Consider the following 18708-nt stretch of genomic DNA (forward strand, 5'->3'; position numbering starts at 1 on the left):
GAAATTCCATTGTCATAAAATTCTGCTGCCTTAGGCTTCAACTGGTTAATCAGGCCCCCTGCAGTCTCATAGTGTTGTCAAAATGCCATGATGCAAGCTAGGTCCTTATCACTGGAAACGGATGGAAGTCACTGGCTGCAAGATGTGGACTTTATGGCGGATGGGGAAACACCTCCCACTTAAGGCATTGAGTACTTCTCGAGTGTGATTTGCCTTGTATGATGGAGCATTAGTGTTGTCACGCAAGAGCAAAATTTCTGAGCTTTGCTTCCCACTGTGCTTATTCTAAATTGCCCTTCTTAAGTTTTCCAATGACAATGCCTTGCAGAGTTTATTGTTGTGCCACACTCAAGAAAATTGACAAGAAGCTTATGATTCTTGTCCTAAAAAAACAGTCACCATAATTTTTCTTGTAGACAAAATTTCAAACATTTGCTTGTTTTTTTCTTTTTTTTTTTTTTGGGGGGGGGGGGGGGGATTTATGTGCTGCCAATCCCTTAGACTGCAATTTGGTCTTGGGGTTCATGCGTTTGACCCAAGTCTTGCCTCCAGTTACAATTTGACCAGGCAACAAGTCATCATCTTTTTCATAAGACTCAATAAATATCAATAATGCAGCCGTACGCTGGTTCTTGAGATTTTGTGCCAAGATTTTGGTACCCATCTTGCACAACATTTGTGATGGCCTAGTGTGTATGAAGTGATTTTAAGCAAGAAACTGTGTGAAATTTGTGGAAAACTAAATGAGAGCTTAGTCTTCGTGAATCTGCAGTTTTCTTGAATCTTCTGCCCGATTTTTGTGACCAGTTCATCAGTCACAGTGCTTGGTTGTCCACCTTGCTCTTCATCGTGAACATTAGTTTGACCACTTTAAAACCTAATGCACCTTCAGTCATTACATTGTTTCCGTACACTTCACACAGTTGCAGATAAATTTCGGTTGGTGTATGGTTTCTTATTACTGACTGCACTTCACAATATGCGGGTTTTTTGGTTGTGAAACACACTGAAAACTATTACTGTGAAATAACAGGAAATGGCACGAACTTCATGCTGGCATGGCTGGATGCTGACTGAATGAACCAATGCTCAGACAGCATTATGCCCACGCTAGCCCCATCCATTATTGCTACTGGTGAAAGTGTAGTATACTTACTGGATAGTCCTGGTTTTTTGTAGTTTAAGTAGAATTTTAACAATACTATGAAAAGGATAGATTGCTACTCACCTTAAAGATGGTGAGCCAACAGCCTTGCCACAGTGGTAACACTGGTTTGTCAGATCACTGAAGTTAAGCTCTGTTGGGCTGGCCTAGCACTAGGATGGGTGACCATCCAGTCTGCCAAGGGCTGTTGGCAAGTAGGCTGCACTCTGCCCTTGTGAGGCAAATTGAGGAGCTACTTGACTGAGAAGTTGTGGCTCTGGTCTCATAAACTGACATACGGCCGGGAGATACTAATAGGATAATTTTTCTTGTTAGCTGTGCCAAAATTTAGTAAGAAGTGTCACAGGTCTGTAGATTTGGGTGGCTTGCTTATGTCTAGCTTTATAGGTGTTACTACAACATACTTTAACCTGCTTGTAAATATGAGTCATTGATTGATTACAAACAATTATGAAAAGGATAGATTGCTACTCACAGTACAGATGACACATTGTGTTGCACACTTGATGCACACAACTGCTATCTCCGACCACTTTAGCCAGACTGCTACTGTTGTGTTGAACTCAAACAACAGTCGAGAGTGGGAGATGCAAGGAGGAGGATACATTTTCATCTCAGAGTAGTTCTTGCAATCTATATCCTCAATTATTTCAATCTCTGTCTTTCTCTACAGTTGTTACCCTCTACAGCTCCCTCCAGTACCATGTAAGTTATCTCTCAATGTCTTAATAATTGTCCTATCATCTAAACCTTTATCTTGTCAGTGTTCTCCATATATTCCTTTCCTCTCTAATTCTGCACAGAACCTCTTCATTCCTTACCTTATCAGTCCACCTAATTTTCAACATTCGTCTGTAGCACCACATTTCAAATGCTTAGATTCTCTTCTGGTGCAGTTTTCCCACGGTCCATATTTCACTACCATACAATGCTGTGCTTCAAACTTACATTCTCAGAAATGTCTTCCTCAAAATTAAGACCTGTCTTGGACATTAGCAGACTTTTCTTGGCCAGGAATGCACTTTTCACCATTGCTAGTGTGCTTTTGATGTCCTCCTTGCTCCATCTGTCATGGATTATTTCGCTGCATAGGTAGCAGAATTCCTTGACTTCATCTACTTCATGACCACCAAGCCTGATGTTAAGTTTCTCCCTGTTGTCATTTCTTCTAACTCTCATTACTTTCATCTTTCTTCGATTTACCCTCAATCCATATTGTGTACTCATTAGATTGTTCATTCCATTCAGTAGATCCTGTAATTCTTCTTTGCTTTCACTCAGGATAGTAATGTCATCAGCGAATTGTGTCATTGATGTTCTTTCACCTTGAATTTTAATTCCACTCCTGAACCTTTCTTTTATTTCTATCATTGCTTCTTCAATGTACAGAGTGAACAGTAGAGGCGAAAGACTATATCCCTGTCTTACACCCTTTTTAATCCAAGCACTTCGTTCTCAGCCGTCCACATTTATTATTCCCTCTTGGCTCTTGTACATATTGTATATTACCCGTCTTTCCCTATAGCTTACCCCTATTTGTTTTTTCCAGAATTTCAAACACCTTGCACCATTTTACATTGTTGAATGCTTTATCCAGGTTGACAAATTTTTCTTTAGTCTTGCTTCCATTATCATGTCAGAATTGCCTGTGTTGTGCCTGTACCTTTTCTAAAGCCAAACTGATCGCCATGTAGCACATTCTCAATTTTCGGTTCCATTCTTCTGTACAGTATTCTTGTTAGGAACTTGGAGGTATAAGCTGTTAAGCTGATTGTGCGATAATTCTCACACTTGTCAGCTCTTGAAGTCTTCAGAGTTGTGTGGATGCTATTTTTCCGAAAGTCAGATGGTTAGTTGCCAGACTCATACATTCTACACACAAATGTGAATAGTTGTTTTCTTGCCACTTTCCCCAATGATTTTAGAAATTCTGATGGAATGTTATCTATCCCTGCTGTCTTATTTGATCTTAAGCCTTCCAAAGTTATTTTAAATTCAGATTCTAATCTGGATCCCATACCTATTCACTATCAGCTCCTGTTTCTTCTGCTGTCACATCAGATGTGGAATTCCCATTGCATTCTTAATTTCACCAAAGGTTGTTTTGACTTTTCTCTATGCTGAGTGTGTCCTTGCGACAGTAATTTCTTTTCAGTTTCTTCGCATTTTTCAAGGAGCCATTTCACTGTAGCCTAGCTGCACGTCCTGTTTATTTCATTCCTGAGCAACTTGTATTTCTGTGTTCCTGAATTTCCTTGAACATTTTTGTACTTCTTCTGTCATTGATCAGTTGAAGTATTTTGTCTGTTACCCATGGTTTCTTCGCAGTAAACTTCTTTGTACCTATGTTTTTCTTTCCAACTTCTGTGATTGCCCTAAATATTTAGAGATGTCCATGCCTCTACAACTGAACTGCCTACTGAGCTATTCATTATCACAGTATCTATCGCCTCAGAGAACTTAAAGCTTATGACTTCTTTCCTTAGCAGTTATATATCCGACTTCTTCGTGCTTTGATTCTTCCTGACTAGTCTCTTAAACTTCAGTGTACTCTTCACCACTACTAAATTGTGATGTGAGTCTATATCTGCTCCTGGGTATATCTTACAGTCCAATATTATGTCGGAATCTCTTCCAGAGCGCGATGTATTCTAACTGGAAACTTCCCTTATCACCTGGCCTTTTCCGAGTATACCTCCTCCTCTTGTGGTTCTTGAACAGAGTCTTCACTATTCTAGCTGAAATTTATTGCACGACTCAGCTAGTCTTTCTCTTCTCTCATTGCTAGTACCAAGCCCATATTCTCCCATAATCCTTTCTTCTATTCCTTCCCTACAACTGCATTCGATTCCTCCATTAGATTTCGATCTCCTTTTTCACAATGAATTACCTGTTCAGTATTCTCATATACTTTTTCCTGTATCTTCATCTTCAGCCTGTGATATCGGCATGTATACCTGAACTATAATTGTCAGTGTTGGTGCGCTGTCAATTCTCCTGAGACCAACCCTATCACTGACCTGTTTCCAGTAACACAAACTGTGCCCCCCCCCCCTTTCCGCCCCACCTTCTCTGCATCTAGATTGAGAATTAGCATTTCCCTTTTCAGATTTTCTAGCTCTTGCCATGTTCAAACTTCTGACATTCCACACTCCAACTTTTAGAGCTTTATTCTTTCATTGGTTATTCAATCTTTTTTTCATAGTCACCTCCCCATTGGTTGTCCCTTCCAGAGATCCAAATGGATTTTTTTTTCGCCTTTTGGGGTAGTTTTCCACCCTGAGAGCCAGAGAGTGCCCTGCCCTCTGTCTGCTCCTCCACCCTCATTTGACAAGGCTGTTGGTAGAATGAGGGTGACTTTTTATGCCAGAACTTTTCGGCTGCCAAAGCTGATGATTTTTATTCAAAATTTAAGCAGTGATTGACCTCAAACACAGGACCAAAGCCAATATGAATACCAGTGAAAGATGGTACCTTTAGAGTTTTTGTTGCTGTCATAAGTAGTCATTTAAAAACTTATTGGTGATCCTTCAGACTCTTCAGCCTTAGATTCTGTTCTTCTTGAACAAAGGGCACTAGGGGATATAACGGACAAAAAAGGATTGTTCATATTATCCTGGATCACCTAATGACATAGTAAAGTTGAAGCACACTTGCCAGTTTTGCACAAGAAACCATTTAGTGCCACATTCAGATTTCAGCCCATGGATCCTGTCCACAAGCTAAGTGAATAGTCACATTGACTATGTTGGCCTGTTCTTAAAGTCAGTGTTTCTAGCCATTGTCAGTGCTTTAGCCAATTCCTTTTCGTCACCAACATGTAGCGAAATTTTTCCACGCAGGCAGGTAGAAATCTTTAACTAAAATCTTCATGATTGGAGACTTACCACAAACTAATATAATCAGATAATATACCCCAGTTTACCTCCACTGGATATTTTCTCAACGAAATGGAATTGGCTGCCTGATGTCATCCGCATCCCATCCAAAAAGCATCGTTGAGGCTGGGACATTTATGTATTGAATATCCAAGATTTATCACAAAATCATCTCTAGGGATAGTTCTCATCACATTACTGAGTACATACAGAAGTGTGTTGACAGATGGCAAAAGTAAAACAGTCATCCTTCACAGGCAGCAAAGTGTGTACTTGTACCACAGACATCACATAAACACCTTTGCTGTGTCTGTCACTTCCATGAGGTGCATCAGTATGGGCTATGACCTTTATAGGGGATTCTGAGTCAATAGCTGATGGGGGTCACATATGGTGTCCTACTGTGTACCATGACCACCAGAAAGGGTAGTGTTTGGTGCCACAGCAACCAGTTGAAACCTCTGTGGTCGCATTATTTGACATCGCTTCCACCATCTTCACTACTGCCAACTGTTATGCACCAATGGAGCACCATCAGTGCCACCCCTTGAAGCCTGCACCTTTGCCGCCATCAATGAATGTTTAATGATCCATCCCTGTCAATGCTGCTATCTAGGGAATTGGCCAGGTTCTGCAGTTGGGTTACCCACTTACACCTATAGAGGTGTCTGAGGTGCCACTGACAGCGACCAGTTTGTACAGGAATGTTGAGGACAATATCAACTTTGGTGGTGCAGTAGCAATGTAATACCATACCAAAGCAGCTAGGTGACTTTGTGGTCCCCCATTCCTTCTTCCCATGCTTACTACACACTGGGGTTACATAGACCTTACATGCCAATTTCAATGCATAGGGATGCTATTTCTCTGGAACTAGATGATAACATAGATGCCTGTGGAAACTGCTCAGCGAATGAGGATATAACCACAACACTTACTTCATTATCAATGATCTTAACAATGCCATATCACTTGGGCCATGTCCCTCGCAATAGATACATTAATACCTGGAGGGCATGTGGATCACTTCACTTCATGGTATTCTTTTGGGGTATACAAGTGACTTTGCCTGCAGTATCTCTTTACTATGGACTAAGTGCTTACTCTTAGTACCTATTAAGTACACTACTGGATTGTTTTTTTTTTCTTTTTGCATTGTTCATGTAAATGGCCGATTTGAAGCCTTTGTGGCAATGCAGTGGGGCATTCAGTACTATCATTATTTGTTTATCCAATAGTGAAGACTGTGTATTCAATAAAACAGTAATTTTTGTACTTGTAAAAATTAAAAGTGTGTGGTAACTGCTTTGGACCATTACTGTGTTGCCTATTTATTCTCCATCACATTTGTGTCTAGGAAAGCAATGCCATTTTATACAATTTTGTTTTAGAATCCGGCAACTGCTTACTCCTCCGACACTGGACCAGTAACATTCAATGATCTTGGTCTAAATTCCAGTATATGCAGTGCCCTTGAAAAACAGGGAATTACTGCACCAACTAGGATTCAGGTATGTATAGAACTTACCAGATTATGATTGCAATGAAATAATTTATTGGTCTTGAAATTTTTGCTGTGTCAGTATTTTTTGTGCAAAAATTTGTCAGGTATAAAATTAATCTGCAAAATAGTTTTGTTTATACAACTTTTTAAAGCACTTGTGTAGTGACTATTTGTTCAAATGAGAAACTGGAATATCATCTGAATAAATAAAAATGTAAATGTTTGCTTCATGAAAATAAGTAGTTCCGAAAGTTCTTGACCAATTACTTTGAAATTTTGAACATTGCATTCTAATACAGGCATGTGTTTAGATATCTATGTATAAATTTTTGAATTTTTTTGTAACAACATTTCCATAGTATTAAATTTATAAAAAAGTTATGTATTACATATATTAAAAACAGATTTATAGAACAAGCATGTATTCCATTGCAACATTGTGTCAAAATCTCAAAGCATTCAGTCAAAAACTTTTGGAGGTTGCAATTAGGAACATTTACAGTTTCTTTTGCAGTACAAATGTAGATGTTTGTTTCTTCAGAATCTCAAATCTCTGAAAATCTTCATGGATTGCTTTGAAGTTTGGATACAACATTGCATTCAAATATTCATAGGTTTTTATATACCTACTGGAACGCCGAAACATATTTGGGTACTGAGAAAAACGGTGTTTTGCATAACTGGTGGACCTCACATCCAAAAATATTCTAAAGATGTTTAATGACTGCCAGTTCTTAAGACTGTTTTCCTATAATGTTATACTTGTTACAAATTACGGATTTTTATATGAATAAATAAACTATGTACTATATACAGTGTGGGGCTAAAAAGTGGATACAATTGTATGTGAATGTATGCATGTGACCACACCCCATGATATGCACACCACATGTATGCCCATCACATGATCCACACCAGTCCAGAGATGGTAGTGCGGGCTGTGTCAGTGTGAGTGGAGCAGTACAAAGGGGACAATGGTTCTCACAGTGGAGCAATTGGTGCTCATTGTAGAAAGTTATGTGACAACAAAGTCATGGAAATGGTGTTTCCAGTTGTTTGCTGAGAAGTTTAATGGTGTCAAGGTGCCGGCAAAAGTGCCATGCAACACTTAGTCCAAAAATGGCGTTGGACAGGACCTGTTTTCAACAAATCAAAGAAAACATTCTGAAATGTGCCTCCATACCAGAAAATGCAGCTGCAGTGCACCAGAAAATGCTTAGAGTTATACCAAATCAACCCGATGCCTGTCGCAAGAGACCAGCATATCACGTCAATTGTGTGGACGAATACTCCACAGGACCTGCACATGCATCCGTAATAAGTGCCTATTGTTCACACATTAAAACCAGTAGATGCTCCTCAGTGCCTCCAGTTTTGTGAGTGGCTCTTCAGTGATATGACAATGAATGACTTGGACATAGATCTGTTCTTTGTGTCTGATAGAGCCTGTTTCACCTGAGTTGCTATGTCAACTTATAAAATCACAGGTTCTGGGCAGCAGAGAATCTGTATAACTTCCACAAAATACCTTTGCGTGATCAGTAGGTTGGGGTTTGCTGTGCAGCGTCTGCACTCAGCATTATTGGTCCTATCTTCCTTTGTCAGACACTGACTTTGGCACACTACATTGCCAACGTTTTGAAACCATTTGTGGCAGCATTAATGGAGGAGGAAAAGACTAACAGTTATTTCCAAAAGGATGGACCAACTGCCCATACAGCTGGCTGAAGCTGGGAGCACATTTACACTATCTTCACGCATGACAGAATTGGTAGCAGAGGTCAGTCTGGTCGCAGCCTTAGCTAGCCACACAGGCTACCTGGCCTGCCAGTGTGTGATTACATTGTGTGGGGAGCCATCAAGTCTTAAGGTGTATCATAACAGCTCTCACAGTCTTCAAGAATTGCGGCAGAACATTTCGAATGAGACTGCAGCAGTTCCATCAGTCCACCATTGATTCATCTTCAGCAACTTGGTCACTTTCAGTATTTCCTTTCCTCTTCTGTGTTTCTTTGTACCCTGGAACTCTGTTCTCTGGGCCATTTTTATTTGCCTCACCTTCTATGTAATAAAAGGGAACCCCTTATAAAAATGTAAATGTTGGTTCATTCAATATTGTTAATCTCCAAAAGTTCTTGACCAATTGCTTTGAAATTTTGATACAGCATTGAATTATAATGTGGGCATGTTTTTAAGTGCCTAATTTTTAATATATTAATAATATAATATATATGTAATATATAAAGGGAAAACATTGTTACCAAAAATTCCAAATTGTATGGTTCCAATATAATTCAAATTTTTACATGTTACTGTAATAACTCCACATGAACCATGGACCTTGCTGTTGGTGTGGTTGGTTGCATGCCTCTGTGGTACGGATAGCCGTACTGTATGTACACTCTTGCTCATAAATTAAGGAAAATTGCAGAATGTGGTACCACACAACGAGGCACTACACAAAACTAGCGTTAATAGCATAGGCACATAGGGAACACACACAACACAGATCTGTAAGTCCACAGTATTGGTGATAAGTTGAGAAAACCGTCCCGAAACACACATGCTATGAAACGCCACTGTTTTCTGCGCATGTACCCCAACATCAATATGGGATATGATCACCATGCACACATACACAGGCCACACAACGGGTTGGCATACTCTGGTTCAGGTGGTCAAGCAGCTGCAGTATAGCCTCCCATTCTTGCACCAGTGCCTGTTGGATCTCCTGAAGTGTCCTAGGGGTTTGAAGATGTGCAGCGATACATCGACCAAGAGCATCCCAGATGTGCTCGATGGGGTTTAGGTCTGGAGAACAGGCAGGCCACTCCATTCGCCTGATATCTTCTGTTTCACGATACTCCTCCACGATGGCAGCTCGGTGGGCCCGTGCATTATCATCCATCAGGAGGAATGTGGGACCCACTGCACCCCTGAAAAGGTGGACATACTGGTGCAAAATGGCATTCCAATACACCTGACTTATTGCAGTCCCTCTGCCAAAGACATGCAGGGGTGTACGTGCACCAATCATAATCCCAACCCACACCATCAAACCACGACCTCCATACAGGTCCCTTTCAAGGACATTAAAGGGTTGCTATCTGGTTCCTGGTTCACACCAGATGAAAACCCGATGAGAATCACTGTTCAGACTATACCTGGACTTGTCCATGAATATAACCTGGGACCACTGTTCCAATGACCATGTACTGTGTTCTTGACACCAGGCTTTACGGGCTCTCCTGTGACCAGGGGTCAGTGGAATGCACCTTGCAGGTCTCCAGACAAATAAACCATGTCTGTTCAGTCGCCTGTAGACTGTGTGTCTGGAGACAATTGTTCTAGTGGCTGCAGTAAGGTCCCGAGCAAGGCTACCTGCAGTACTCTGTGGCTGTCTGCGGGCACTGATGGTGAGATATCAGTCTTTTTGTGGCGTTGTTCACTGTGGACGTCCCGTACTGTAGCGCCTGCACACGTTACCTATCTGCTGGAATTGTTGCCATAATCTTGAGATCAAACTTTGCGGCACATGGAGGGCCTTTGCTACGACCTGCTGTGTTTGACCAGTCTCCAGTCGCCCTAGTATTCTACCCCTCATAATGTCCTCAATATGTGTTCTTTGAGCCATTTTCAACACACAGCCACCATTAGCATGTCTGAAAATGTCTGCACACTTACTTGCTGCACCATTCTCTGACATGCACCAGCACACCTCTGCGTATTGGACTGCTGCTGTCAGAACCACCACTGTGTGATGACCACAGGTCAAATGCACCGCCTGGTCATACCCTGAGGTGATTTAAACCCACAAACTGCCCACCAGAGCATTGTTTCACCATGTATCAGCATTATCCTTAATTTATGAGCATGAATGTAGTGGTATCTGTTGGGAGTCCAGACAAATGCGTGGTTCCCGAAGAGGGGCCACAGCCTTTTCAGTAGTTGCAGGGGCAATGGTGTGAGTACTGTGAACAGCTGAAAGCAAGGGGAAACTACAGCCATAATTTTTCCCAATGGCATGCAGCTGCAGTGTATGATTAAATGATGATGGTGTCCTCTTGGGTATAATATTCCAGAGGTAAAATATTTCCCCATTGGGATCTCCAAGCGGGGACTACTTGGGAGGATGTCATAAGGAGAAATAAAACTTGTGTTGTACGGATCGGAGTGTGGAATGTTAGATCCATTAAATGGGCAGCTACTTTAGAAAATTTAAAAAGGGAAACTGGTAGGTTGAAGTTAAATATAGTGGGAATTAGTGAAGTTTGGAGACAGGAGGAACAGGACTTCTGATTAGGTGAACATGGGGTTATAAATTCAAAATTAAATAAGGGTAATGCAGGAGCTGTTTAACAGTGAGTAAGAAAATGGGAATGTGGGTAAGCTACTATGAATAGCCTAGTGAACGCATTATCATAGCCAAGATAGACACAAAGCTCTCACTTACCACAGCAGTAAAAGTTTATATGCCAACAAGCTTCGCAGATGTTGAGGATACTGAAGACATTTATGATGAGACAAAAGAAATAGTTTAGATGGTTGAAGGAGATGAAAATTTAATTGCGATGGGGGATTGGAATTTGATAGCAGGAAAAGGAAGAGAAGGAAAAATAGATGAATATGAACTGGGGGAAAGGAATAAAAGAGCAAGCTACCTGGTAGAATTTTGCACAGAGCATAATTTAATCATCACTAACACTTGGTTTGAGAATCATAAAAGAAGATTGTACATTTGGAAGACACCTGGAGACACCAGAAGGTTTCAGGTTGCTTATATGATAGTTGGACAGAGATTTAGGAACCAGATTTTAAATTGTAAGACATTTCCAGGGGCAGATGTGGGGAAGGGGGAAGAGGAGATGGACAGAGAAGAGGGAGGAAATGGTCATAGAAAATGGGGAGGAGGAGATGGACAGAGAGAGGGGGCAGGAAGTGATGGACAGAGGGGGGGGGGGGGGGGCAGAGGATATGGAGATACATCAAAGTGTGGCCAGGTACAGCTAGTGTTGACGTAAAATTCTTTGTTTTGGTTGACAGAATGTCATAGAAAGTTATTGATTGTTTGGATGAGGATTGATCCTTCATTTTCAAATGTTAAGAAATGAGCAACTGATTCAAACATGGCCCTACTTCTTCCAGAGGAATGTTTCTAAACTGCAACTACAAACAATAACAGCAAGAAAGTACACACAGTGGTATATGACTATCAGCAAAGAGCAACCAAAGCCAATTATGTCAATTGGAAAGGTTGTGTGCAGTGTTTTTTTCAGATGCAAAGGGCTTCTTCTTATTGATTAGCTTGCAAAGGGTAACATGACGACTTGCAGATACTACCCTGGATTACAAAAGAAAAGAATCAGAACCTGAGGCTGTCCACAAAGATGCTTTGCAAATGCAAAAATGAATGGATTTGAGATAAGAATAACTGGGATGCCCACCCAGCTCATCAGATTTGGCAGACTTTGACTATTGCAGCACCTAAAGAAATTTGTTGTCTGAGGGCATTGCAGTCCAATGAAGAGATATTTTTTGAAGCATCCCAGAGTTGTATAAGGGTGTTGTAATACATTCAGTGGAAAAATGTTGGACAACTTGTAACCTCCCTCTTACTAATCGGCCTATCCTGCTTGTGATATACCGAGCGAGGTGGCGCAGTGGTTAGCACACTGGACTCGCATTCGGGAGGACGACGGTTCAATCCCGTCTCCAGCCATCCTGATCTAGGTTTTCCGTGATTTCCCTAAATCGCTTCAGGCAAATGCCGGGATGGTTCCTTTGAAAGGGCACGGCCGATTTCCTTCCGAATCCTTAACCCGAGCTTGCGCTCCGTCTCTAATGACCTCGTTGTCGACGGGACGTTAAACACTAACCATCATCATCTGCTTGTGATATAAAATATAACCGTGGATCACGTGTATGCCTAATGGATTTTTTCTAATTGTATAAGGCTATCTTTCCCGAAGAAATGATACCGATAGGTAGGAGGAAAGTGTACAACTGACCCTTCTGATGGAAAGTCTACTAAAAATAAAAGTAATTAAACTGAACAGGGCTATAATTTGGAAAATGAAAGTTATTTTGTGCATTCACTCAACGAACAACACTGGACGGAAAGGGGTACCACTAATCATGAATTCAAAAGTTACACTAATGAATGAAAAGGAAGTAATTAATGGTTGCCAGTCCACTAGGGCAATTTACATCCTAAATCCTGTACAAGATGATGGGAAAGAAAAACATGTATTTTTAAACGGCAACTAAAGGTTGCCACGTTTTTGTTTGTTTGACACTAATTTTAAGTGAGTGTGTAATGATAAAGAAAACTGAGAAGTCACTCTTACGCTATGTTTGGCATTAAATTTTGAAAAAGGTAATCGAGTAATGATTTGAAAATATGCGATTAAACTGTATGTTAGTACTGAACTTGGTTACATGAACAGTGACTTTCACTGACCTCAGCATTATGTCATCAAAGAAATTTAGAAAAAAAGCAAGCACTTTTTACTTTGCCATTACTCATTTTGCAAATTGGATTTCATATTATTGTCTGAACAATGGAGCCTTTTTTACTGACTTGAACAGAATTAAATACTAGAATATGTACCAAACCAAACCGCCATGTGCTTCAAGCTATATGTAAAATAAATAAAACTTCTGCACTCTTAATTTGTGCACTTCTTTAGATTTGGATTTTTTCCAGTGATTGATTCTCAAACTTGGAAAATGAAATTGCTTTACTTTAGTCATATATTGAAGCCTCTGTTGTACAACAGTTAATTGAAAGTAGACTGAGGCTAAAATTCTTAAAAGAGAAATTATTCATTAATAAACAGGCTGTAACTATTCAATTATTTCTTATGACACTCAGTTAGCATATTAGGGAAAAAAGGAACAAGGATCCTGCTGCGATGATTTAACAGCTGTTACAATGTCTGGGGGGCAATGAGGACACAATCGCCCTGAGTTTAACTGATTATTATTTAAATAAATCTTATCAGTCAAATCACATTCAGTTGTGCTGCTGGGTTAGCCGTTAATACTTTCTACCTATGGACAGTCTTACTTCAGTGCTGTGCATATGATGGAACTCGGAGCCGACGACGAAACTGTGTTGCTGGAACTGCTGCTGTTGTTGAAGACGGTAGCATATTGTGGAGCCAAGGCTAATTATAGGAATGGGCAATCGTAATTAATACAGCCTCTTCCGCCCGTCCACTGCCCGTACTCGTGCTCTAGACATGTGGCCAGCGCGTGTACGTGATGCCACTGAAAATGGTACTCTCTACTGCGAGAGCGTTAACACCACACTTTCGCACACTACAAGCACTGGAACCCGTCTCTCCTCTCTCTGCGCACTCTGCTCAACAAATCCCTACCCAAAGATTTTACAATGCACAGGCACTGCTATAATTGTTGCTAGTCGACAGAAATAACAATTCCTTTGGCTTTTTTTCCCAGAGCTAATAAGTTTCACAGTAAAATACAGATAAATACAATGAAACGTCAACAGACTTCTACCTAAATGTACACATACAGTGACGCAATGTCCTTACTTATTAAAAGAAAGCATTTAAATTACAAATATTTACATACAGTTAAAAAAAGTTATATATCGGTAGCATTTTTGGTGTTACAAACTGCATTTACCTAAAGGTGGACTACATAAAAAAGTGAATATTTAACCTTAAAACCATTGCTTTTCAGGCATGGCTGCAAACTTTTCACTTGGCTGTCATATTTCTTCACAGAGGTTGTTTCAAACTCTCCATCCATTGCTATTGCTTCAAAACTCTGTTTATTGGAACTGGTTGTTGGTTGCATTTTTGACTGTAGTTATTGACCTCTTTGTGATGGACGGTAGGGTATCTCCCTTCCCACTTCTTGACTCTCTTCTACAATCTTCCTTTTTATCATCACCCCCACCCCCTCTTTATTTGTGACTCTTTTGTGCCAGCTGCTGCCAGCAGTTCTTGTTGTTGTTGTTGTGGTCTTCAGTCCTGAGACTGGTTTGATGCAGCTCTCCATGCTACTCTATCCTGTGCAAGCCTCTTCATCTCCCAGTACTTACTGCAACCTACATCCTTCTGAATCTGCTTAGTGTATTCATCTCTTGGTCTCCCTCTACGATTTTTACCCTCCACGCTGCCCTCCAATACTAAATTGGTGATCCCTTGATGCCTCAGAACATGTCCTACCAACCGATCCCTTCTTCTGGTCAAGTTGTGCCACAAACTTCTCTTCTCCCCAATCCTATTCAATACTTCCTCATTAGTTATGTGATCTACCCATCTAATCTTCAGCATTCTTCTGTAGCACCACATTTCGAAAGCTTCTATTCTCTTCTTGTCCAAACTATTTATCGTCCATGTTTCACTTCCATACATGGCTACACTCCATACGAATACTTTCAGAAATGACTTCCTGACACTTAAATCAATACTGGATGTTAACAAATTTCTCTTCTTCAGAAACGCTTTCCTTGCTATTGACAGCCTACATTTTATATCCTCTCTACTTCGACCATCATCAGTTATTTTGCTCCCCAAATAGCAAAACTCCTTTACTACTTTAAGTGCCTCATTTACTAATCTAATTCCCTCAGCATCACCCGACTTAATTAGACTACATTCCATTATCATTGTTTTGCTTTTGTTGATGTTCATCTTATATCCTCCTTTCAAGACACTGTCCATTCCATTCAACTGCTCTTCCAAGTCCTTTGCTGTCTCTGACAGAATTACAATGTCATCGGCGAACCTCAAAGTTTTTACTTCTTCACCATGAATTTTAATACCTACTCCGAATTTTTCTTTTGTTTCCTTTACTGCTTGCTCAATATACAGATTGAACAACATCGGGGAGAGGCTACAACCCTGTCTTACTCCCTTCCCAACCACTGCTTCCCTTTCATGTCCCTCGACTCTTATAACTGCCATCTGGTTTCTGTACAAATTGTAAATAGCCTTTCGCTCCCTGTATTTTACCCCTGCCACCTTTAGAATTTGAAAGAGAGTATTCCAGTCAACATTGTCAAAAGCTTTCTCTAAGTCTACAAATGCTAGAAACGTAGGTTTGCCTTTCCTTAATCTTTCTTCTAAGATAAGTCGTAAGGTCAGTATTGCCTCACGTGTTCCAGTGTTTCTACGGAATCCAAACTGATCTTCCCCGAGGTTGGCTTCTACTAGTTTTTCCATTCGTCTGTAAAGAATTCGTGTTAGTATTTTGCAGCTGTGACTTATTAAGCTGATAGTTCGGTAATTTTCACATCTGTCAACACCTGCTTTCTTTGGGATTGGAATTATTATATTCTTCTTGAAGTCTGAGGGTATTTCGCCTGTTTCATACATCTTGCTCACCAGATGGTAGAGTTTTGTCAGGACTGGCTCTCCCAAGGCCGTCAGTAGTTCCAATGGAATATTGTCTACTCCGGGGGCCTTGTTTCAACTCAGGTCTTTCAGTGCTCTGTCAAACTCTTCACGCAGTATCATATCTCCCATTTCATCTTCATCTACATCCTCTTCCATTTCCATAATATTGTCTTCAAGTACATCGCCCTTGTATAGACCCTCTATATACTCCTTCCACCTTTCTGCTTTCCCTTCTTTGCTTAGAACTGGGTTTCCATCTGAGCTCTTGATATTCATACAAGTCGTTCTCTTATCTCCAAAGGTCTCTTTAATTTTCCTGTAGGCGGTATCTATCTTACCCCTAGTGAGATAGGCCTCTACATCCTTACATTTGTCCTCTAGCCATCCCTGCTTAGCCATTTTGCACTTCCTGTCGATCTCATTTTTGAGACGTTTGTATTCCTTTTTGCCTGTTTCACTTACTGCATTTTTATATTTTCTCCTTTCATCAATTAAATTCAATATTTCTTCTGTTACCCAAGGATTTCTACTAGCCCTCGTCTTTTTACCTACTTGATCCTCTGCTGCCTTCACTACTTCATCCCTCAAAGCTACCCATTCTTCTTCTACTGTATTTATTTCCCCCATTCCTGTCAATTGCTCCCTTATGCTCTCCCTGAATCTCTGTACAACCTCTGGTTCTTTTAGTTTATCCACGTCCCATCTCCTTAAATTCCCACCTTTTTGCAGTTTCTTCAGTTTTAATCTACAGGTCATAACCAATAGATTGTGGTCAGAGTCCCCTGGAAATGTCTTACAATTTATAACCTGGTTCCTAAATCTCTGTCTTACCATTATATAATCTATCTGATACCTTTTAGTATCTCCAGGGTTCTTCCATGTATACAACCTTCTTTCATGATTCTTAAACCAAGTGTTAGTTATGATTATGTTGTGCTCTGTGCAAAATTCGACCAGGCGGCTTCCTCTTTCATTTCTGTCCCCCAATCCATATTCACCTACTATGTTTCCTTCTCTCCCTTTTCCTACACTCGAATTCCAGTCACCCATGACTATTAAATTTTTGTCTCCCTTCACAATCTGAATAATTTCTTTTATTTCATCATACATTTCTTCAATTTCTTCGTCATCTGCAGAGCTAGTTGGCATATAAACTTGTACTACTGTAGTAGGCGTGGGCTTCGTATCTATCTTGGCCACAATAATGCGTTCACTATGCTGTTTGTAGTAGCTTACCCGCATTCCTATTTTCCTATTCATTATTAAACCTACTCCTGCATTACCCCTATTTGATTTTGTGTTTATAACCCTGTAGTCACCTGACCAGAAGTCTTGTTCCTCCTGCCATCGAACTTCACTAATTCCCACTATATCTAACTTCAACCTATCCATTTCCCTTTTTAAATTTTCTAACCTACCTGCCCGATTAAGGGATCTGACATTCCACGCTCCGATCCGTAGAACGCCAGTTTTCTTTCTCCTGATAACGACATCCTCTTGAGTAGTCCCCGCCCGGAGATCCGAATGGGGGACTATTTTACCTCCGGAATGTTTTACCCAAGAGGACGCCATCATCATGTAATCATACAGTAAAGCTGCATGCCCTCGGGAAAAATTACGGCTGTAGTTTCCCCTTGCTTTCAGCCGTTCACAGTACCAGCACAGCAAGGCCGTTTTGGTTATGGTTACAAGGCCAGATCAGTCAATCATTCAGACTGTTGCCCTTGCAACTACTGAAAAGGCTGCTGCCCCTCTTCAGGAACCACACGTTTGTCTGGCCTCTCAACAGATACCCCTCCGTTGTGGTTGCACCTACGGTACGGTTATCTGTATCGCTGAGGCACGCAAGCCTCCCCACCAACGGCAAGGTCCATGGTTCATGGGGTTCTTACAAAAAATAATTCTTCCTTTTTTTCTCTCTTGCCTCACATGCAATCACTCCCAAACTCTCCGAAAGCTACTAGGGGCCCTTACATCTCTTTACATTACACCAAAAACTAATTTATGAAGTTTGTTCCCTGTCAGGAATTTAATCTTGAAGTTCATATCACATTGTTGGGCATAATGTGACAAGATGCTCTACACAAAATCTTTTGGTTAGGGAGATTAACAGAATGGCAGAGACAAGTGCTTTCAGTGTCCTTTAGTGGTGAGGTGGGATGGGGAGCTAAGCTTTCAGACGACATCCTTTAGAGCTCTAAAGAAGAATGTCATTCAAAAGCTCAGGAATTTTTTAGTCTTGTTTATGATCTGTCGACTTCTGGACATCTCAGCTATATAGTAAGCTGTTGCCTTCACTCTTTACGTTAACTCCCAGGTAAATTGAAACTGAAACGTGACTGATTCTAAGGGGTGGGGGTTGCTTCTCTCTTATTCGGCTGCATCATTGAGAAGACAGATTCATGTGGAATGTTTGTTTGTACAATTTAATGGTTATAGTAATGCTGAATGTGCAATATAATTTGTACTGGCATCTATTCCATATTTGACACTGGAATGACATCTCGTGGTTGGTCATCTAGAGAGAAGGTGGTATCTGGTGGGAAATTCATTAAAGTAAACAGCTGCTGCAACTTCAGGCAGCTACAAAGCTTGTCCAATGTATGTACACCTACATCTAATTGACTATTCTGCAATTCACAGTTAAGTGCCTGGCAGAGGGTTCATTAAACCGCTTTACCACTATTTAACTCTCAAACATTGCATGGGAAAAACAAACACTTAAATCTTTCCATAACAGCACTGATTTCCTGTACTTTATTATGATGATCTTATCTCTCTAAGTAG

The 18708-nt window shown here is 40.6% G+C and overlaps 1 protein-coding gene across 1 annotated transcript in view; it reads left to right on the forward strand.

Moving 5' to 3' along the window:
• Nucleotides 1-18708, forward strand: part of LOC124619514 (probable ATP-dependent RNA helicase DDX28) — a 90081-nt gene that overhangs the window by 23879 nt on the left and 47494 nt on the right. The window contains exon 4 of the mRNA XM_047145964.1: nt 6435-6554. Coding sequence (XP_047001920.1) covers nt 6435-6554 — 120 coding nt within the window. The remainder of the gene's footprint in view (nt 1-6434; nt 6555-18708) is intronic.

The sequence above is a fragment of the Schistocerca americana genome, chromosome 1 (genome assembly GCF_021461395.2).
Source record: "Schistocerca americana isolate TAMUIC-IGC-003095 chromosome 1, iqSchAmer2.1, whole genome shotgun sequence".
In the NCBI taxonomy this organism is placed as follows: Eukaryota; Metazoa; Arthropoda; class Insecta; order Orthoptera; family Acrididae; genus Schistocerca; species Schistocerca americana.